Here is a 23,932-nt window from a genome sequence, read left to right on the forward strand (position 1 = left end):
TCGCACGGGAACTGGAAGATATCTTAAATATCCAAAATAAACAATAAATGAAACAAAAACAACAGAGACCATAAACAAGATGGCTTATGACTAAGTAAAAAAATATTTGACCACAAGAAAATATTAATCATTAGACGAGAAACTATTGGGCTCATTTTAATTTATTGTGCAATTCATTGATTAACTTCTTGTTGTGACAGGCTTAGCAGGAAGCTAAAGCTCAGGTGCAAATTATTCTTTAAAACGGACAATGACCCTAAACTTACAGCCAAAATATAAAAAAGCAGAGCTCAACAGGTGTGTGTGTGTGTGTGTGTGGGTGAATAAATCTGGCTCAGTTACACACCTGTTCTGTCTGGAGGAATGGGGCCAATATTCCAGAAAACTACAGTGAAAACAAAACTGAAACTGTTAAACCAAAGCCACACAGTTTCAAAAGGCAATTCTCCCAAATACTGAGAAAAAAAACATGTCAACGTCTGAAATGAAGAGATTATAAACAGATCTAAACAGATTAACCTGACCTGACCTGTGGAGGTTTCCATGACGTCACTCAACTCTGTTTGAGACATTGCCTTGCAGGTACGTGCAGAGGTGGGGTTGAAGGGGGCTGGACCCCCTGCCCTTTTTATCCTTGATGCCCCTAGTGCCCTTTTTGAGTTTTTTTTTTTTTTCAAATTTTTTATTTTATTTTGTATTTTTAATCTGTATGCCAGAAGGCCTGTTTGTGCCCCTCAGCAATAATATTTAGCTAAATATAATAATTTAGAAAATGAGTGAATGAGTGAAACCTCAAACTCTACAATCGAGTGTGAGGTTATACCTAGGATTTTTAATTGGCTAGTGTGTGTCTCTCACGCTGTGAGAATCGGCCAACAGTTCTAAAATTGTGAAGTGTGAAATATATATATATATATATATATATATATATATATATATATATATATATATATATATATATATATATAAAAAAATTCCTTCTCACCCACATGGTGGTGATTCTTCTTCCTCTTAGCTCGGGTCCTCTACCAGAGGCCTGGGAGCTTGAGGGTTCTGCAGTATCTTGGCTGTGCCTAGGACTGCACATTTCTGGACTGAGATGTCTGATGTTGTTCCTGGGATCTGTTGTAGCCACTGTTCCAGTTTGGGTGTGTGTGGGTCCCGTGATGACCACAGGCACCACTGTGGTCTTCACCTTCCAGGCCCTCTCAGTTCCTCCCTTAGGCCCTGGTATTTCTCTAGTTTTCATGCTCCTTTTTCCTGATGTTGCAGTCACTTGGTATTGCCACATCCACCACAACGGCTTTCCTCTGTTGTTTATCCACCACGACTATGTCTGGTTGGTTCGCCCTCACCATTTTGTCTGTCTGGATCTGGAAGTCCCACAGGATCTTAGCTCGGTCATTCTCCACTACCTTCGGGGTGTTTCCCACTTTGATCTTGGGGTTCCAGTCCATATTCTGCACAGATGTTTCTGTACACTATGCCTGCCACTTGGTTGTGTCGTTCCATGTATTCTTTCCTGCCAGTACCTTGCACCCTGCTGTTATGTGTTGGACTGTCTCAGGGGCCTCCTTGCACAACCTACACCTTGGGTCTTGTCTGGTGTGGTAGATCTGGGCCTCAATTGCTCTGGTGTTTAGGGCCTGTTCCTGGGCTGGCCATGATGAGGGCCTCTGTGCTGTCCTTCAGTCCAGCTTTTTCCAGCCATTGGTAGGACTTTCTGATGTCAGCCACTTGGTTATTTGCAGTGGTACATCCCATGCAGGGGCTTGTCCTCCCATGATGGTTCCTCCGGCACCTCAGCTTCTGTTCCCCATTGTTTGAGACATTCACTGAGCACATTGTCTGTTGAGGCTTTGTCCCTGATGTATCTATGGATCTTGGATGTCTCGTCTTGGATAGTGGTTCTCACACTCACTAGTGTGTATATCTCTTGAAATGGGCAAGAGATATATATATATATATATATATATATATATATATATATATATATATATAAAGCCTCCCAGGAGGCTGGAAAGTGAGCTGGCTTTGCTGTTGCCTAGCAACCTTGCATACATTAGGTTGTTCCACTGATGTAATCTGATGATGTCAAAGTGTTATGATGTCATAAGCGACAGATGCCTTGAATATCCTGCATCTGAATCAAACTTGCAGATCTCAAGCAGGACAGACGTTGGTTTCACCTTATTGGATTCATCGTTGCTTTTTTTTGTGGATTTTTTTGATAGATCAGTAGGATAGTCAAAATGTCGGGATTTGAAATTGATTCTTTAACTAAGTACCAGATTAGACGAATGAGCAGAGACGAATTAGTCGTCTTACTCATGGATTGGTTGGAGAGATTGAAAGGCAGATCTGCATCCCTGATTAAGGAGCACAAATTGCAGGAGGAGTTGACAAAAGCTCAAGAACAGATTGGGCTTCAAAATGAAAAAATTATTTCTCTTACAAAAGAGTTAAACGTCTCCCTGAAGAAGAGCAAAGACTTGGAATACCAGACGATCCCTAAATTAAAACAGGAAATTGAGAGTTGGACGTCCCACAAGAATAAATTATCATCTGAGGTACAAAGTTACCAACATAAAGTGAAAGATCTGCAAACCTCCATCAAAAACCTGGAAAGAAAAACAAAACAGCAAGAAGAAAAGTTGGAAGAACAGAGACAAATGTGTCAAGTTCCAGAATCGATAGTGAAGCGAGAACAACATGCAAGTGAAGTGGAGAGACTAAAGGCCGAGTTGTCCAGAAAGGTCAATGATATTGGAATGAAGAACATTGAAATAAAGAAGGAAAGAGAGAAATCCAGATTACTGGAGGCCAAAGTCAAAGCTCTGGAAAGGAATTTGACTGAGGCACAAAAGGAAAATAAAGACCTCATTAAGAAACTGGCAAAAACTCCGATGGAGGAAGCGATTGAAAAAACCAGGATCGCATTTGAAGCCAGAATTGATTTCGACACCTTGGCCAAAGAAAAGCAGAGAAGCAGAGCATTACAGGAATGTCTGACAAGGAAAGACCGGGAACTGCATAAACTACAGGAGGAGCAGACTAAGAAACGCTCCACGTTCTCAGATCTGACAAAAGAGGCTCAGGACATAATAAAAATCTTTGAACAAAGAGCACACACTACTGCAAGTTGTCAGAGAGAGACACTGACCAGAACCATGCAGGAGACAGAACCCAAGGATCTGGGGGAACCGTCCCACAATAAAATGACAGAGGTAAAAATGACAGAGGTAAAAGAAAATACTACTAAATTTTTACCAAAAATTGATGCGTCGACCGTCCAGCCATCTAAAACACAATCGTTTTCAAATTACAAATCTTTACGTCTGGGCGATGCCAAGTCAGACGTAGACGTCCAACATTACCTGGCGAACCCAGGGAAGATAAAACTGCTGAAGCCTTCGCCCCCTAGCACAGCCAAACCTAAAAGATCAGGTTTAACATCAGCAGGCAGAACCCCCTGGAAACACTAAGGGGACAAAACAGCAAAAATAGAAACCAGAAGAAGTGATCAGATTAATTGGAGTCTTTAAATTTACTTCTGTCTCTCGCTCACAAACTGTTGGAGACACTCTTTAAACTCAACACAGGTTTTCTCCGGGTGCTCCGGTTTGTCCTACCTTATGGAAAAAATTGATTAGTTTAAATGGAGTCTTTTAAATTTACCTTTGTTTCTCGTTCACTTACTGTTGGAGAGGCAAAGAATATGAATTTATTAACTTATGCGATCTAAAGCAGAAGAAGACGGATGGCTGGATGGACAGTTTTATACGCCTCTTGGATTAACTAATAACGTTTAGACTTTTATTTATTCTTGCAGTTTGGCCATAACCATAATCAACTTTAGATTCACTCAATAATTAATAACTTGCATCCCTACCTGTACTGAACTTTGTGTTTCTTTCTACGAGACACTCTTTAAACTCAACACACAGGTTTTCTCCGGGTTCTCCGGTTTTTCCTTCCATTCAGGATGAAAAATCTTTATGGTGGCCTAAAGAAGTGATTAGATTAATTGGAGTCTTTTAAATTTACTTTGTCTCTCGCTCACTAACTGTTGGAAACACTCTTTAAACTCAATGCAAAGGTTTTCTCCGGGTTCTCCGGTTCTTCCTTCCATTGGAAAAAAAAGTGATGAGGTTTGACTTGACGCTTTGAAGCTGAAGTTGAATGTAGAAACAAAACTGAAGCTGCAGGATTTCCTCAACTGCTTTAGTCACTTTATTTTCAAACTACTTATTGGATATTTTTCAGCTCCAGACGACTCAAAAAGATTTGGATGAGGGTTGTTGAATGTTTTATTTATTTTTTTTAGCTTGAACATCTACAGAAAAATGAATTATTTTTTTTGCAATCACTTCCCTTTAATATTATTTTTAATATTGCAAAACAGTCAATTTCTACAAAAACTGTCTAAAGTTATATAATGAGAAAACAAATAATTTGTTGCAGCTTTAAAGAGCACGCCCCAAACAAACAGTTTTTGAATCATAATTTTCAGATTTATCACAATAGTACAAAATATCACAATAAAATTTCATGTCTGTAAACTAGAGGTGAAATTTTATTGTGATATCTTGTACTATCGTGATCACACTGAAAATTATGATTAAAAAACTGTTTGTTTGGGGCGTGCTGTGGTGGCGTAGGGGACAGCGCCGCCCTGAGTCCTCAACGCGCCCGTCGAGGGTTCGATTCCCAGACCCGGCAACATTTGCCGCATGTCTTCCCCTCTTTCCTTCCCCATTTCCTGTCAGCCTGCTGTCATATAAGAGACACTAAAGCCCATAAAAAAATAAATATATAAAAATGTCTTGCAATATCCAGCCTCTCCTCTTTACTACGGATCTGAAATGACAATTTTATACATCACTTGAAAGATCTTCAATACTTTAACTTTTAATTTAAGCAATAATTATTTCATAATATAAATGATTGCTTAATTTAAAACATGAAATTAAATTCAATTTTACTACAATTATGCACCAAGAGGACAAATGGCAAAATATACTTTTATGAAATATTTCAGTGTGGTTAATTAACGTTCATCATAAGTTCAATAATCTCATTGGCTGTGAGTAGGACATCATTTTGAAAATTAAATGCCACAATAAATCATAATCCAGCTATGATTAAATACATGTTTTCAATTCACCAAGTTTCAATAACTTCAGACATGGATGGAATGGAATACATTAGTCAAAAATAGTATTTGTTACTTTGAGATAATCCTCAGCTAATGAATTATACAAGGCTTCACGTTTCACTCACAATCTTAGAAACTGTCGATTTTCCTGTCCTAAATTGGTAGTTTAAAGATGTAGAGGACTCTCCTTCAGAATATGGAAAAATAAAAGTTGAGTAGCATTCATTCAATGAAGTAAAGGTTTATGTAATAAAAAATTTTAATAAACGCCAGTGTTTTAAACAAACCTGTGGCCAAAAACCTGAGTGTTAATATAAGTCTCTCCTTTGCAGAAATTGACAATCTCATTTTACTATCCTGCTTCGTAATGAATGGAGCTACTTTATTAAGTAAAATCTCCAGTTCCTCAACATTCATGCAAAGTAATTCTTTGAACCACTCTCAATCATAAATCTGTAAAACATAAGAGTATGATTTAAGTCAGTGGACATATCATCAGTTGCAATTAACCAGGGCCCTGTGTCAGAAAATAAACTACGTTTAGAAGGCATAAAATCATAAAGAAGAACAAGCACAAGCAACTGACACACACATATAATCAACTTACAATGTGTTTACAGCAACAAGAATGAGAATTGACTCCAAATTTCACATCCAATTTTCCAGCACAGGCTTATCGGCATGGTTTAATAAACAAAGCATAAAAAAATTGGTTGATTTATTTATTTATTATTTGTGTTGTTTAATCGTCAGTTTGTTAAGCCCCCCCACACACAAATGAAATTCGATTGTAGACGTTAGTTTAACAGTTCAGAAAAAACTGTCCTTCAGATTAATTTAACCCAATTCACAAATCTGTTAAAGGCACAGTAGCCTTTAGTGGATTTAAAGATTTTCATTTGAAAGGAGTAATAAGAATCTCTCACTCACTTAGTAGCATTATTTTTGCTTTTATTGAAAAAAGTATAAAATTTATCCCAGTCATTTTCGAACACGTCCGATAGCTAAAATGACTGATTCTTGTTCTGCAAAACATTGTTTTCTGGTGTAGGCTATGTGTTTAAACGCATACATGTAGATTTATTGTCGGGGTTTTTTTTTTGTTTTTTTTTAGAGACCACTATCATAGCGGGTCCTCGTTTTTCACTTGTTTGAATATTAAAAACTACACGTCGGTCCACTTTTAAACGACGCTCTTAGCGCAAACACTCCCCTACCTGCCATTCATTGCATGTCTTTCTTTTAATTGGTCCGTGTGAGTTTTGTCTGATCCTCTCGTAGAGTAAATTTGTCATGGACAGCGCCCGCGCGCCGGCGTACGCTTAGTGACGTCCCGCTGGGAAACGCCGTCGGGCCGCCAGCAGGTGAGGCGACCGGCGGTTCACAAGGAAACACTGCAGCCGAGAGGATTACACGCGATACCTGCTGCTCCTGTCTGCTAGTCTGAGAGGTGACGTCAGTCCGTGGGTGTGTGGAACTAAAAGCGCAGTTTGGGAAGACACGTAGGAGGGCTTTAAACATAAAGGAGCATTATAAGAAGAAGCTAATGCCTTGTTGTCATTTCATAGTGAAGAGATAAATAGAAAATTACATGCTGTCGGTCCATTGAACCGACCGGAAACAGACAAAGGCTGACTTAGCTCAATACCTGACGTCCTGCCTTTAAAGCTGTAGTATGTAACTTTTCTAAAAATTAATTTGTTGAAACTGTCACTATGTTGCGACAGTATAGGATGCGACACATAATCTAAAAAATAAAATAAAAAAATAATCGAGCTCCTCTCCTTTCTCCCAGTGCGAACCAGAAACAACCAATCAGAGCCAGGAGGCGGGTCTTCCAGCTGTTAATCACTCTCTGTGTGGCCAGGCTAGTTGGTCACCAATTACTGTAGATGAACAAATTTAACATAATAGTAAGTTATACTAGGACTTGGTGTTTTTGTGAAGTCAGACTCAATTTCTAAACAGTTCCAGTTATTTCTGGACCAAAACCTTCCGGGATCACACCAAGTGACCCCAAGCATTTAGCAAGAGGATAGTTTCAACAAAAGGAAATGATCTAGGCCTGTGGTGTGAAAACCTTTTGCACAAAACTGGCAAATTTAAACTACTGACAGGTCACAAAATGTACTAAATTAAAAATGCAACAGTTAGTTTCTTCTTTTTTGTTTGTTTGTTTTGTTTGTCTTCTAATCTAAAGGTCTATAGTGACCTTTATAAGGTCACTATAGAACGACAGAGGACGAAACATTTCCCAGCATGATGAGACAGGAGAATTTCTACAAGGTGAAAAGATAAAGTTTTGTCATGTCAAAGTGTTACAGGCAGATAGATGGGCACCTAAAGATGTCTGAGAATTAAACCAACAGGAGTTACAGTAGTCACATCATTTTAAACGTGTGTTGAATAGGTTTTCCCTGATTTCCATTGAACTCCACAACATGAATGTCATGTTAAATATTTATAGTCCATGTACCATTCAGTCCATTGTTTCCTAAATGAGAATAATAATAATAAAAAAGTAAACTTTATTATTTATTGTCAACAATATATCAATTTTTCTTTGCATTATTGACTTTATCCTCACTATCCTCAAACATTTAATCACTTTCCTAAAATAATGGCATAAGTCATCTATTACCTTTAGTGATTTTGGGGGAAAAAAAATATATATAAAAAGTTATATATATATATATATATATATATATATATATATATATATATATATATATATATATATATATATATATATATATATATATATATATATATATATATATATATATATATATATATATATATATATGCACCACACACACACACACACACATATATAAATACTGTGGTGGCACCTAAAATGCCACCACAGTATTTAGTTTCTTAATTAATTTTGAAATAGTTTCAGATAAAATTTATTCTATTTTCTAAAAGAAAAATAATAAAATAACAAATTACATTTTGTTTATAGTTAGGCAAGTTCATTTGTTTACATTTATAATGCTTTCCTGAGGTGGGGACGGGAGTGGTAGCGGCGAAGCGGAACCTGCGTTTGGGGGGCGTTGCTTCCAGGTTGATTTTGGGATGGACTTCCGGTCTGCCCCAAAAGCAATCTGGATGCTAAAGGCAGCGCTACGTTCCATTGCTGACTTCTGTCTATTTGTCCTCTAGGTCAGTATATAGTGGGAAAAAAACCACCAAGACAACTTTGTAGGATCTTTACATATTGATTGACGTGATGTATCATTGAGTCACGGTTTCTATGCACCTTTTTGTCAGTATTGTCGGACGGGGGTAGCGTTGGTAATGTGCCGCCTCGCTCTGAGGACCGTTATGTTTTAACGTTTTCATGTGGGACCGTTGAAATATAACGTCTCCTTGTAGGACCGTTATAGTTTAACGTCTTTATGTTTGAGAAGTTTCATTTATTTATTTATTTTTCTTATTTTTTTTTAAAATGAATACAGTAAAATTACAGTAAAGCTTTGCGGCAGTTAATTTACCGTCTGGTGTATGTGCCGCGATTGTCTTCAACAGTGTGAGGTTAATTTTTACCTGTCATGAAAGCAGACCAGTGGCAATGTAAATCATTACTGTTGTATAATACAAAAGTTTTGTAACAATAAAAAAAAGCAATCTGGATGCTAAAGTCAGCGCTACTTTCCATTGCTGACTATGGAACTATTATATATATATATATATATATATATATAATATGGGTGTGTGTGTGTAAAGATCACCACACCTTTCTTGCAAAAAGATGACCTAGGTAAATAAATAAAAATAAATTTGTGGCAAAAAAAAAAGAAAAAAATTACATAGGCTATTATTTTATATTTGTAAAGACCTCGTTTGATTTTGATTTAAAAATATAAGTTTTATAAAACGTATATCTTTGATGTGAAGATAAAGCCAAAAATGTACAAAACACCGATATATTACATTTTTTTAATCTCAAGTGAAAATGAATACAACTAATTTTTTCTTTTTTCTGTTTTGATTATCGATTTAAAAAAAAACAATTTAAGTATTATGGCGCAATTTGCTTCTGTGCTGCATTACCTGATCTTACCACCAGAGGTCAGAGTGAGTTTTATCATAAGATTTTGTACAATGCGGAAAACATGGAGTGGGACGTTCCTGGTGTGTACTTAAGTAACAGCCGCTGGAAAAAAACAGAGCAAACAAGACTAATGAGGTATAAACTAAACACACAAACACACACACACATACACATTGGTTCAGTGTGTTGTTACTGCAAAACGTCAGACAAGCTGTTTGCTCCTGCACTGACTCATCAATTTAGTGGAAGTCTTTAGGCATAGATGTCTGTCTGCAACTACTGAGGAAGAACATTTTGTCGATGTAGTGCATCTTTAGAGATTAAAAGCCTCCACATAAAGTATAAATATGTATTTATGATTGGAATTACAGCTCAGAACCTAAATGAAGGAATAAATAAATGATAGATGGGTTAATAAAAAAATATAAAAGCCATTTAAAGTAATTTTTCTCCAAACATTTAACAGTGTCACATCTAAATAAATACACCACAAAGAAAAACATATTTGCCCTCTTACAGAAATTTTGTTTTTGCTATTTTTGACACACTTTTTATTATTATTCTTTTTTGTTAATCCTTTATTTATACAGGAAACTCGGGTTTCATTTGTCTCATTTAAAGAGACCTTCTCAACAACAAATAACATAAAATAAATAAACGCTTCAGATCATTGAGTTTCTTGTACCCTGCAGGTCACGAGATTACACTTTATTGAACAAAGAGCTTCTTCCTTTTGAAAATATTTGAGAACATATTTCAGTTTTTGCGAGTAAATCTGCAATATAAAAACCACAGAGTTACAAATTAATAATTTATATTTGTCTTTAGATTCTCTCATAGTTGAGCTGCATGTGTAAAATTACAAACTTTTCCATTCTCTGGAAAGAAACTTGAAAAATCTGTTTTGAATGTTGTTTTTTTTCCCCCCTCACTGAACAGTCATTCATTTGGCTCAGACACCGAGAGAAAAAAAAAGTTGCTGCTGCGGCTTGATGAACAAATTTTCTATTTCTGTGGGAAATGGTATTTCTGACGGCAAATTTTTAATCAGCAACAAAAAATCTTTTCGTAAATCTCACCTTCTATTTGCTGCATAAATAAATGGTAGGTGTGCTCACTTCCTGCCTACGGAGAGTCTGACTGTAATTTAGCTTTTCTTCCTATGTTCAAAAATTTTTCGCTTTCTGACTTCAAAAAAATTATAATAATTGCTGATTAAATGTACGTGCACTAGTTTGTAGATTTAAGCTAGGTCATCAGCTTAATTTAGTCAATTATTTATTAGGAGGACATGATCTTCCTGTTCCCATCTGCTCACATCCTGCTCCTTTCAGAACCAGGTGGGCTGTTTTTTTTGTTTTGTTTTTTTGTTTGTTTGTTAAGACATTTTTGCATAGTTAGAAGCCTTTAGTTTCCCACTAATGTGAGAAGTAAGACCGAGGACGGGACTGCGGTCTATGAGCTCCTGCCATGAACCAACCAGAGCAGCTGCTAGCCTCACAACGTCAAAGGGATTATCGTTTGATTACGCAAGAGGATATAAAAGCAGCCTGATGTTTGTGTTGCGCAGCAGCGGCTCATTCTGAAGCAAATACTGTTACAGGACAAACTGCTGCGTTTCCCCACTTGACCCCAGCCAGGGAGAATCAGAGCAGCAGACAGGAAGAGTTTCTTCATATTTGGGCCCTGCCCATAGCAATGCATAGGGAGATGCATTGCATGTAATGCATGGCAGGCACGTATTGTTCTACACCCAATACAATGTCTCTTTATTATTATTATAACTTTTTCTTCCATGACCAATAATGCAGCTCGTACTGCATTAACAGTTAAAATTCAGTCTCTCCCTGTGTGTTTCACTCACATGACAGTTTAGCTGCTCTTTAGAACTACAAAGACTGAAGGTTAGAACTACAACATGGCAGAATCCTCAGTGCCTACAGAAGAGGTCTGAGCTGAATGTCAGAACTACAACATGGTGGAGCAGTCAGTTTCTACAGAGGAGGACTGAACTGGCCTTTAAAACTACTTATGTTTTGAGCATTATAGAAATGCTCCAGTACTTCAAAAAAGTACTGGAGTAAAAGTCGAAAATATCCATTATTAAATATACTTAAGTAAAGTACAGATGCACGAAGATTGTACGTAAGTACAGTAACAAAGTACTTGTGCTTCGTTACTGTAACGAAGTAACAAAGTACTTGTGCTTCGTTACTGTAACGAAGTAACAAAGTACTTGTGCTTCGTTACTGTAACGAAGTAACAAAGTACTTGTGCTTCGTTACTGTAACGAAGTAACAAAGTACTTGTGCTTCGTTGCTTCCCACCACTGATCTAATGTGCACAAAATCTTTTTTTACTTTGGGAGGAAGCCGGAGTACCCGGAGAGAATCCATTCATTAACATGGAGAACTAAACCTGCTGTACTAAAAATCAGCAGCGTGACAAAAGTAACAGGCTGTGACTTAAAATAAGATGCAGCAACGATTTTTATCCAGACGTCTGCGCTGACTTTTTGTCATTTGTGCGCGACGTCTTTTCTCCTCGTTGCAGAGGTCACAGCCTGGTAACATTGGCGCATTAGTGTATCTGTAATTTTTTGCTAGCCGTTGGAGTTCAGCAGTAGTTAAATTATGGTGCTGAACTGTCGGCTTTTTAGAGCCACAGCCAGGGAAGTTTCCTCTTCACTAACACTAGGAGAATCCTCAGAAAACTCACTACAATCTACTGCTGCATCTTCTCCAGCTGGACAATCCAGGGAATCCTCCTCTGGATTCCCAGCTGGAGGAGAGACGGTGCATTTGTTCCCAGAGCTGATGTTATCAGAGTGACCTTCTCCAGCCAGAGAAGGTTGGAAAAGATATTCATCAAACTCGTCGTATTCAGTGCACTCGTCCCTGTAACTATTTGTCTCAAATTTGTCACCAGGAAAGAGATGGTTTACTACTTTCCTCACTCCCGTGATGATCAAATACCCCGTGGAAAAACTTAGTGGGAAGAAAAACGTCGCCAGAACCTGCAAACCTGCCGTAATAAAAATCAGCTGCGTCACAGAAGGAACAGGCTGTGACTTAAAATAAGATGCAGCATCGATTTTTATCCAGACGTCTGCGCTGACTTTTCGTCATTTGAGCGCGACGTCTTTTCTCCTCGTTGCAGAGGTCACAACCTGGTAAGATTGGCACACTGGTATATTTAAAAGTTTTTGCTAGACGCTGAAGCTCACCAGTTGTTAAATTATGGTGCTTAACTTTCGCCTTATGAGTGCAAACTTCCCCAGCCGGGGTAGTTTGCTCTTCAGTAACACTAGCAGAATCCTGAGAAACCTCACTATAAATTACTGCTGCATCTTCTCCAGCTTGAGAATCCAGGGAATCCTCCTCTGGATTCCCAGCTGGAGGAGAGACGGTGCACTTGTTCTCAGAGCTGATGTTATCCTCAGAGTGACCTTCTCCAGCTGGAGAAGGTCTGAAAAGATATTCATCAAACTCATCATACTGTGTGCACTCGTCCTGATAATTATCTGTCTCAAATTTTACGTGAGGAAGCAGATGGTTAACTACCTTCCTCACTCCGGTGGTGATCAAATATCCAGTGGCAAAACTTAGTGGGAAGAAAAACGTTGCTAAAACTTTCTCCATGCTGAAAATCGCTGTAAAACACTAAGTTATCTGTTAAGGAGCTGCTAGTCTAATGCCTGATGTTTAGAGATGAAAGCATTCATAACTAGATGTCATGGCAACAATGACCTCACTGTAGTTCTGGGGGAATGTCCTGCTTCTGGTCGTTGCTATGGAAACGGTCAGGTCAGTCCTTCATGACTCAAACTATTAACCCTTTGCAACTGAGTCACTTAATCATTGGAGGCGAATTATTAATCATGACGGACGTTGGAAGTTTATATTTCATGAGGCTGGAGATTAAAACATATTTAATAGTTAAATATTAAGTTTAGATTGACAATGGTTAATTAAAACCATTAAGTTAAGTAGGTTTTTCATCATTCAATCAGGCTTAAAATTTTGAATCATACTTGACTTAAAAGATCTTAAAAGTCAAATTAAATGTAACCTACAGGCATTTGCTGCTGCTGTTGCTGTAAAATGTGACAAGAAATGTTGCCTGCTTGGAGAAGAGCTACAAATAAATGATTTTGGTTTAATAACTTTATAACTCTGTTACTACAGAGGAGGGCTGAGTCAGCAGATAAAAAACTACAATGATGGAGGAACTCTGAGTTTCTCCAGAAGGAGGCTGAATGTTAGAACTACAGAACATCTGGGCATTTTACAACTGATTTAACCCAACCACTGTTACACATGGGATTAGTTTGGACCTTTGACATGAAGCTTACTGAAAATTTCCAAATAAAAGCCTCAATATCCCCCTTAGGTTAGTGCACCGCCATAGGTGCTATGATAATATTAGCCTGTATTATCTTTACCTCCCAGGTTAGTGCAAAGCAATGCATTAGCATTAGCATTAGCACAAATATTAGCATTTCGCTTCCTCCCACTATGAGCCTTTTCCCTAACATAAGCATTTTAGATATTTCTTATACATTAGCTATGCTTAATATACTCAATGGAGGAAGTGAATGTAACACAACATGCTAGTGATACCAACATGCTACTCACAGCATTCATGCTAACATTAGCATTTTGACTAATTTTAGCTTATGCATTAATTTTAACATACTAAATGTTGCAGGTCCATGTTATTCAACGTTCTTGTGATTCTCCACATGCTACTTTGTAATTTTTTTTAGCTAAGCTTAGCATTGATGCTAATTTTTAGCATCAGAAGGTTGGGTCCAAACCGACCGGCACACTTTGGCAGGCCCCGGTTAAATTTCTTCAGGAATTTTCTAGTTCTACTATATTCTATACTTCCACGGTGACAACCTTCATATTTAGAAAGTTTTATCCCACCCTCAATTCACTTACAAAATGAATCTTCCAAATCAAAATCCACATATTTAAAATCAAAAGGATGGATGAAAGGGGTTTGCAACTTTTTAGTCCTAGGAGGTATTTTTGTCCTCAGTCCAGCTAAACAACACGGGAGCTGCAAATATTACATGACTTAGCATAGTTAGCCTCGCTAGCAAGAGACGGAAAGGTTTCTGACAAGAAAAACACAGAAGGAAGCATCCGGTAGCTCTGCTGTAAGGGAAACTAATGCAAAAATAAATGCCTAAGAATTCATGGGAAATTAAAATCAGAAGGTGTGACGCCACCTTTATGTTAAACAAATGTAAAAATTCATGAACAAAAGCAAGAAAGAATCTCTAGTAGTTGATGTTTCTTTACATATTTTGTCTGTGAGTTCACAAAGGGCGACCCTGTCTAGAAACCAATCCTGACTGGGAATAAAGTGTAGAAACAGAAATATCCCCTATTTTATTTTCTTATCCCCTTCTGGCCCAGATCTCAAAACAAATCTACATAAAATTCCAGACTTTTCCAGACGGTACAGGAAACCTGGAAGTCAGCAGGCTCCGTCCTCCTGTAAGGTATCCAGCGGCTCAGGGAGCGTTCGCAGAAATGACAGAATCACAAAGACAGCGAGGCTTTGTGTGGACGAGAGGGGCCTGACGGTGCGAGTGGAGAGTTTTGTCTGGTGGTCAGGGTTTACACAGCGAGCAAGCGGCAGAACAAACCACTGCCATCAGCAGTGAGACGGCCCGGCCCTCTGACAGCCGGCCAAACGGTTCCACGGCCACATTTAATCCCACTAAAACACAGCCTGCTTACTGGGGCTGTTTTCCCCCGTGGCTCAGTCTGGGCAAGTTACTGACGCAGCAGCTCAGGGGAGGGGTCTGGATTTAAAGTCGGAGATTTTATAACAAAAATGATTTTTTTTTTCTCTTTTGTTTTCATAGTTGTTGTTTTCTTTTTCTTCGTACAAAAATTCTGGAATTATTTTTTTACCATAAAAAGTACAAAAGTGTACAGAAGCCACGGTTGGACGGCTCTGCAGAATTTTTTCCCGATGTCTTTCTCAAGATAAGGAGTCAATTTCCAGGTTTTCTCAAGATAACAAGACGGTTTCCATATGCTTGGTGTGAGTTGAACATGATTCTAACTCGTCATCTCGAGAAAGTCATCAGGAAAAAGTATGTCCGGAAAACTGGAACGTAACACGTTATCTCGAGAAGACCTGGCGTGAAAAAGTATATGAGTCCGTTCTCAGCATCCATAAAAGATCACCTAGTCATGGTGAAAAGGAAGTAAACTCCCTCTGGTTATAAAATAGGATCTGATTTTTAGTCAGTGCCAGATGGAACCAAAGTTAAAAAGTTGTTGGTGTAAAAACTCAGTACACTCTGTGATTTAACAACTTTACCCATAAGAGTAGTGACTTCATAGACAGACAGATGGTTAGCTCGTCAGCTAGTCTGCTTCCTAGCCATCTAGAGTCAGACAGACAGATAACTGGTTAGCTAGTTGGCTTCCTAGATAGCTAGAGTAAGACAGATAGATAACTGGTTAGCTAGTCTGTTTCCTAGCTAGCTAGAGAGCCAGACAGATAGATAGCTAGTCAGCTAGTCGGATTCCTAGCAATCTAGAGTCAGACAGACAGATAACTGGTAAGCTAGTTGGCTTCCTAGATAGCTAGAGTCAGACAAATAGATAGCTAGTTAGCTAGTTGACTTCCTAGCTAGTTAGAGTACGACAAATGGATAACTGGTTAGCTACTTCCTATTCTATAGGAAGTAGAAGAAACAGTAGAAGCGTGGTCTTATTATCTATAATATATTTTTATCAGAAAAGCAGACCAACACCAAACAAAGCATAAATCATCTTGCTGTTTGCTCACACCTCAACAACAGCTTCTCCTGCCTCTTCCCCTCAGATGGACCAGCGTGGGCTGGTTCCACATTCTTGGACGCTCCCCTGAAGATCTCCTTCTGCGTCTGGCGCTGATGAGGTCATCGCTGCGTGGGCGGGCTGAACCATATGCTGCCTCAAAACTGTGTGAAACTCCTAATCTCCAGCAAGGCCTTGAGCGATCCGCCTGTCCGTGGCTGATGAGGGAATAACATCACAACATGATGTGCAGCTCGAAACAAAACATACAAAAAGATGATTTTACACAATGCTGCCCCTTTGACTAGAAATTCACCAGATGTACATAATTTATTGTGCTTTTGACTTGGAAAAAAAAAAGTTTTCTTTTGTCTGATTATTTTCATTTTCTAACCATTTTATTTGCATGAATTATTTAGATGTCTTTTCCACATAACTTTATACTTTGACTGATGTTGTAATTTTTAAACATTAAATGTTTTGAGTCATTTCTTAACTATGTTTCACTTTTTCTCTAGTAAACATGAAGCAGTGCTGCTCTTACATGAGTTCAGGTTTTGTACTTGTGACCAGTTAGTCTGGTATATTTAAGCTGAATCACTTGTTCTCTTTTTTTTCAGTGCATCTATCAGATTAAAACTTTGCTAAAAACAAAACCCCAAACAAAACATAAAGTTCCAGGTTGCAACAAAATGTGATCATGTAAAGAAGGTGTTGATCATTTTGCAAAGATTGATTCTTTAGTCTTCATTTTGGTTTTAGACAAATGAAGGAGCTGGTGACCTTTGCTGCCCTGCCGTGGTAACGCACCGCTGTCTGTGGTGCTGAATTTTTTGTTGTTGTTGTTGGTTTGTTTGTTTGTTTCCATCTCTCACTGTTGATTTTACAGAAACCAATCAGCAGATTCAGCATCTCTGATCTGACATCTGCAAGACCCTTGCAGCGTTGTGACAGTTGTGTGGGATCTGGGCTGGTTGTTCACCACATTCACAGAAGTAGAACCCCACCAACACACACACACACAAAAAGAGAGAGAGAGAGACACAACCCTCCACTCGGGAGCAGGAGGAGGGGCGATGGGGGAATCCCAGGGAAGATTAGAAATATTGCGTTATTGCTTTTCACTTCTGTCACTCCGTCCGCTTCCCGGGAAGTTAACATAAAAAAAATAAAAATAAAAAAAAACTATGAATGAATGAACGAAAGAAAGAAAGCAAGCAGAGAGGGAGGTAGGTGCGTGTTTTGCGGGAGGAGGCGCTAAATGTTTACGGAAGCAGAGGAAGAAGCAGATCTGCGGCGGAGGAGCTCAGTGAGGATGAGCAGCGCGGCTCCTGTACGCGGTACCACGCATCCCTGATGAGGAACGACGGCGTTTGTGGACGTGGAAACGCGCTGACACATTTTTGACTCTAACAAAAGAAGAAGGAATAAAGAAAGATAAAAGAAACAGACCGGGTGAACTTTGATTCGGACCGACCCGCATGAGGCCTTTCTGGCGCCCAGCTGGACGGCGCCGGAGCCCCGCAGAAGTCCAGGATGCTCCCGGGATCCGGCAGCCGCGGATCCATGAGCGCGTAGAGGGCAAGCATGTCCGACCGCAGAGAGGCGCAGACCGCCACCAAGCTGAAAGGAGTTGCACCGTTTGTTGTTAGGAGAGATTATAATTATTGTTTTCTATTTAATTTTCTATGAGAAAGAGGGAAAAGCGTGCGTCCGCGGATTTCCTCTACGTGACCCTGGTCTCATTCAGAGTGCGCCCCCCGGCCGCTGTGTGTGTTTGTGTGTGTTTGTTTGTTTATGTTTTTGGGGTGGACGGTTCGGATGCATTCGCCCTGCCTGCTCAAAGAGACATATCGGTTCAGGGTCGAAGGATTGATTTAGCGAGGCGAGGGGAACCCCTGGATGCCCGCCTCATCACGCCATGGATGACTCGGGGATAATCAGGCGCCGCAGGCTGCAGGTGAGCCGCCCGCCGCAGGCTGGAGTTCTGCTTCATGGATTTAAAAGCTCTCTCTCTCTCTCTCTCTCTCTGTCTCTCTCGCTCTCTTCTTATTCCAAGTTTTGGTTTGTCAAATGTAAGTGTTTATTAAAGTGTACAGTTTTCTGGCTAGTCGTTTACCTTTAAAAAACATGACAAACATAATTTATTATTTATATTTTTATGCTTGAAATGTCCGTTTCTTAAGGTGTTTTCACACCGGATAGTCCGGTAGACTCAGTTCGATTTGGGGACCAAAATGTTTCATACTGCACTGTGTGAAATGATCCCAGCTGGTTAAAAAAAAAAAATTAAAATAAAATAAATGTTCCCCTCCACACCTGTGATGGCGCTGCACCATGAACCACTTGAGGAAACTCCATGAAAAACCTCCAAAGAAGAAGAGCGCGACTTCCTTCTTCTCAAAATGTAAAAAAAAATGCAGCGGCATCAGATTTTAGAGGTCGTTTCTCCCTCTGGTCCTAGGGCTAGCACATTTGTTTTGGTTGTATTCACCCAGAATGTCCGTTTCCCGCTGGTGGACGGGTCCATTTTCACAGTAGGGCAAATGCGGACAGTGGCTATTTTATTATTTTATTTTAAAATGCACTCTATGCCCAATCCAGCCTTTTAGAAGTTTGTTTCCTTACACTTTTTTAAAGGGGCAGTGTTGTGTAAAATTGACTTTTTTGAGCTTAACAACATGTTATAATGTTATTCCCTCATCAAAAACATTCCTGGAGTATTTCTTTGGTTCTATCTTGCGTCTTTAAGAACTCCTTTAATCTCCATGGCAACTACTAAGTTGTGCAAAAACGCCTGGTTGAACCTAGCCCCGCCTTCGAGTACAAAGCTCCTCCTCAGAGGTGAAGTTTCCAAGCTTCCGTCCCACAGAGTACTCTCCCCTCACTCTGCTCCTTCAGACTAGCCAGCAGCAATTAGCAAACACCTGATGGAGCTGCGCATCTGCTGAGCTCATTACAGGAGATACTTCTCAGTGAAACTCTGGTGAAAACGTGGTTAAAGGGTTAATAGAGGAGCCATGTTGTGACGACTTTCTTAAGGCAGAGTTCCAGAAATAGTAGGAGGTTTTAAAGAGACAGAAGCCCAATTTCAAAGCGCTGAATAACAAAGTAAAATTTTCTTTTAACTCAAATTTGATATATAAAGCATTTTTATAACAAGTGACATCAACATAGTTACTTGATTATGCTATAAAATGGTGATGATATCAGGCTGGAAATCATATAATAAAGCCCCTTTAATATGCCAGGAGGTCTTCAATGATAATTTAGTGGTCTACTAGCAAACATAAAATAGGTTCAAAATGGTTTTTCAACAGAGTAACAATAAAAGAAACAAAGTCGTGTTAATGGCAAAGTGCTTCATCAGATGCAAATTCAAACTTCTTTCATGGCTATTTGACCTAAACTAAATCCAGCTGAAATCCTTGGGGTCAATTTGCAAACTGACTTATGACTGAGTTTGCATCAAAAAGAAAATTTCAGATTAAAACAAGCTGATTATAAAAACACAAAGCTCTTCAAAAGAAGAGCTTTCTTATATCTTTCCCCTCTGTGGGGTTTCAGACTCTCTGCCAATATTTTTTCCACAACGTGACCCGATTCCACTCCAAGACAGGAAGTTACTGTGTGCTGTAATTCAGGTCACACACATTTAATGTTCTGATGCATGCGGCTGCTCTCGCTCACCTAATGTCGGGGTTTAGCCCCACCCCACGCCCCCACCCGCACCGTCCGCTGCACTAGATCTACGTGGGACGGATGGGCACCGATGCGTGTCGATATGATGTGTCCAAACGACTGCGCTCATCTACTCCGAGGCAACCAGGGGTCACGACCCCACCCTCGCCTTCTCCCTCGGCCCCTCCCTCCGCCACTTTGCGGTTCAGTCAAGTGAGCTGAGCAGAGATGAGCGGGGGGCCTGCAGGCCATGCAGACCGCAGCTTGCCGTGTGTGTGGTTTGCGCGGCAGCTTCCTCCCGCTGCGGCGCATTTCATTTCCAAAACTGCGCGCTGGCGGTTTTGTTTTGCTGAAACGGAGGATCATGACTCCGCAGTCGGGAATTTTGTCAGCCGTTAGCCGTTAGCCCACCAGTGCAAGCACATATTCTCCATTACGACCATGGCGGCCATTTTGAAAAAAAACGTCCACCGTCAAAAGGAAACACAAGTTCAAGGAATCTCGATGCGTCACGACTCGACACCAAACACATTCACCCAAATTGCCGGTTTCGGCGCGAAAATGTACTGCGGTGTCAACAAACATGGTGGCCATCTTGAAAAGCATCTTTAGCTGAAATATTCAATTCTCTGCTTTCACTACGTACGTTGCTACAAGCTCAACTGATCAGGACATTATGTGATAAACATAAAGAGGCTGCATTGGTTTTTGCAAAACAATTTACACTCAGATTGGTGAGAGATCAGCCGTTAAAAAACAAATCTTTTCAAAGCTTCTCAATTTAATTTGGGTCTGAACTGTTTCATTCTGACACGTGAATGTTCTTGTATGGAAACATTTACCTGTATGTAAGTTTAAAGAGTATGGATGCTTTCTGTGTTAGGATATGAAAGCATGCAGGCATTTAACATCTACACACACATTTCATGTTCACATCTCGTCTTTATGGCTGTGTGTGTATGAAATGGTTTGATGACAACTGATTGGCTTTGCATGCTCTGTTAAGCTGCCATGTCAGTCCCTGGGGCCTCACTCGCTCTCACACACCCACACACACACACACACACACACACACACAGCCTTTCTTTCAGCACCATATGGTGACACACCCCTCTGCTCTGCGGCTGAGGTCAGGGGTCACAACCATGAGGCTTTTTCTCTGACATGACTTACATAACAAGAGCGTGGTCTTTGTGCCACCTAATAACACGGAGACAAGAACGCAGACGACTTTATTTTCAAGGAAGTGGTCCAATTGATATCAGATCTTTAAAGGAAACATTAAAGCTTAGATTGTGATTGCGTTAAAATATATCTGAAATACGGTTTGGGTGTGTAAGTCAGTGCGCTTCAGGGACACAAACTTCAATCATAATTTCAGAATTATGATTTTGTTTTTTGCATTATTCCGCCATTGTTTACATCTTGCTTCCAGCGCAGAATCAGTTGCATTTCGACATGACCGTTCTGACCGCAGACGCTTTGAAAACTTTCGGACACGTTTCTGAATTATCACTGCACGTGGAAGCGGCACGAATTGGATTTTTTAATGTAATTATTTTTTAAGGTGGTGAAAAGATCGGAACTGGTCTGTTAAGACTGCCGTGAAAAAAAAAGTCCGATTTGGGCTTCATTTCGCCTGCGGTGCGAAGGAACGACTCACATTTGCTCCCAATCTGTTTCTCAGGCGAATCCCGGTGGCTTTTCATGTCGGTTAAAGTTGTGCTGCCCGTATGATGAGAGCCGCAAAGGTTTTATTAGGTCATCGTAGAACACAAAGAGCGCATAAGTCATCTTCCCCATGCGTACGCGTTAAGCTTTTCCATCAGTCGCACTCTTAGCGTTAGTAAGTCGTAGGTGATTCCTGGTTTGGTCGCTTTCTCTTGGCAGGCCAACACTCTCCGATTGATCGTTGTTTGTCTCCCTGCCAGCTCTCCACTGTCCCACTGAGCTCAAAGTCTGACAAAATGAACGGCCTCGCCGTCCTGAGTGAGCAGAGCACTTTATATTCCTGCTGCTTAGCTAATCTTATTTTCTCATAAAAGGGGTTCTCTTTCCTCGTCTCATTTCTTCAGTCCAGCCTCTGTGTCCTGAAGGACAGAGTTGTAAGAGGTTTTTATAGCTGTAGCTTACGACCGCCTTTACTGGCTGCATCTAATGTTTGTCCCTGACTGGCCATACTTCATGTCTTAGCACACCTTAAATCCCGTCACATTCTCACTTGCTAGTAAAGCTGAAGCTAATGCTAAAGCGTTAAATTCAACCATGTTGATAAGCACCAAAACTCCAACACAGATGCAGAACTTGATTAAAGTGAAATTTTAGAAATCAGCCAAGTAAATTAGAGCTTTGGAGTTTATCTGGAAGCTAAGGGAGCTAAATGTTTTCAAAGGTAGGCAAAATACTAAAACCCTAAATGAAAAATTAGCTCCGCTATTAGCAGAAATGTTTCCGAAAGCATTCCTGCTCAACACCAGCCGTGTTCCAATTACTAATTTGCTCAAAACTTTGTCAACATTGCGCTAATGTAAAATAAAGACGTACAATTATGAAATTGTGAAATAAGAAACACAATTAAAATCATTCATGAATTAGTTTGTTCATGTGATAAGTCATAAAAAAAAAAACATACCACGCAATCTTCCTCCAACCACTTCCGGTCGTCTTCTTCTTCTTCATAGACTGCGCCAGCAGTTTTTATCGAAAAACCAGAGCTTTTTTTTTTTGACATTTCTGTGCTTCGTGATTTACTTTCGAAATGTCAAATTGCACATTATTATGGTGAATGGAAACACAGCTGCTGAACAATACATTCAGCTAAAACGCAGTGACGCTAAAACCACCAAAAACAAAAACTCTGAGCGGGGTAACTACTGTCTCACGACTTCGCACGTTAACGTTTGTGCGAATAGTGTGTCGAATAAGTGTAGCGCCGTTAGTAATTCTGAACGTCCTGCCCTAATATTGGTTTGTACATGGAAATACTTTTGCATCAGACTCAGATACTCTAAGACAGCTCTACTTAAGAGTGTATGAAAACTGATGTTTCTCTTTATTCGTTCAATCCCGGGAACACATGCTTACATGCTAACCCTGTCGGACCGACAGCCTGGAGCTAAAGGGATCAGACCATCATTTATTAGCTCGACTCTCAGCTTTCTGGTCCCCCGAGGATCGACCTAACCCTGGATCAACTTAAAAAACGTGGTCAGGAATCAGAAGGTGCTTTGTGTAAACAATCGACCTACATCAACGGAGAGACTCGTTAGCATTTAGTCTCAGCTGTGCTGATTCCTCGGCGTCCCACATTTGCTTTTAGTCTGCCGTTTTTCCAAGATGCATCCGTGAACGCAGCGACGTGAGAAAGGCAGCCATGCAGTGAGCAATGAGCACGCTATTCCATCAAGATAATTAAACCACAGGAGAATTTGCTTTGAGCCACGGCCTTCAGAATATTTGTTCAGACCCACATAAGAGAAAAGAGGCGTCTTTCCAGTCGTATTATATTGAATTTTTATCCTCCCTTTATTGAAATAGTGAGTCTTTGAGCAGCAGCAGCTGTGGGAGTATTGCAAACTGTGACTTTTTTATTTATTTATTTTTTATTCAGGATGAAATCACTGTGCGACTTTATTAAGAGGAGAGGTTATCTAAACCAACCTGGCCCTCTGTCAAAACGTTACTACACCCCCAACCTAACAGCTGGTTGTGTGCAACAACTTCTGCCACAAGCATTTGAGATCAGTGACGAAAAAATTGTTTTAATTATTGCAAAAATATTATGTTTTCCACTTTTTCTTGAAGATTTTTTTGTAAATCAGCCACAATGTCACAACATCTCAATTGGTGAAACGCTACCATGTTGTGATGACTTCCTGAAGGCGGAGTTTCAGAAGGAGCGGGAGCTTCTTAAAGAGACAGAGGCCCAATTTGAAGGCATCAAATTTCTTTTCAGTCAGATTTTGATGTATGTAGCATTTGTTTTTGTAGCAACTGCAGGTAACATTAGTTGTGCTACAAAATGGAAAATGCATAACACTGCCCCTTTAAACGAAGCAAGCACATGTTTAATTCTAACAAATTCAGGTCATTGTTGGTTATCTTTGATTGATATTGAAATTTAATGATATAAAACATTTCAGTTTGAAAAAAAAGAAAGCAAAAACAGAAGAGATCTGTAAAGGATAAAAAAAAAAAAAAAGCTTTTTCCCAACGCTCTGA

The 23,932-nt window shown here is 39.6% G+C and overlaps 2 protein-coding genes across 5 annotated transcripts in view; both read left to right on the top strand.

The window, feature by feature from the left end:
- The first annotated feature begins 2,095 nt into the window (after positions 1-2,095).
- On the top strand, positions 2,096-16,505 carry LOC122822090 (vicilin-like seed storage protein At2g18540). Of its 3 annotated transcripts, none has more exons than XM_044100488.1 (2): positions 2,096-3,227; positions 16,077-16,503. In XM_044100488.1, the coding sequence occupies exons 1-2, from the start codon at positions 2,253-2,255 to the stop codon at positions 16,119-16,121; spliced, it is 1,020 nt and encodes a 339-aa protein (XP_043956423.1). In that variant the 5' UTR covers positions 2,096-2,252; the 3' UTR covers positions 16,122-16,503. The 3 variants fall into 3 exon arrangements, 1 of the variants encoding a protein (XP_043956423.1); XR_006369103.1 differs by lacking the exon at positions 2,096-3,227 and adding an exon at positions 8,217-8,326 and having other exon boundaries at positions 16,077-16,505; XR_006369104.1 differs by lacking the exon at positions 2,096-3,227 and adding an exon at positions 9,195-9,353 and having other exon boundaries at positions 16,077-16,505.
- A 707-nt stretch (positions 16,506-17,212) lies between these two features.
- LOC122822088 (microtubule-associated serine/threonine-protein kinase 1-like) overlaps positions 17,213-23,932 on the top strand; it is a 50,204-nt gene continuing 43,484 nt past the window's right edge. For both annotated transcript variants that reach the window (XM_044100480.1, XM_044100481.1), the window contains exon 1: positions 17,213-17,990. In XM_044100480.1, the coding sequence (XP_043956415.1) occupies positions 17,952-17,990 (39 nt within the window). In that variant the 5' untranslated portion in view covers positions 17,213-17,951. The remainder of the gene's footprint in view (positions 17,991-23,932) is intronic.

The sequence above is a fragment of the Gambusia affinis genome, linkage group LG19, assembly GCF_019740435.1.
Source record: "Gambusia affinis linkage group LG19, SWU_Gaff_1.0, whole genome shotgun sequence".
NCBI lineage: Eukaryota > Metazoa > Chordata > Actinopteri > Cyprinodontiformes > Poeciliidae > Gambusia > Gambusia affinis.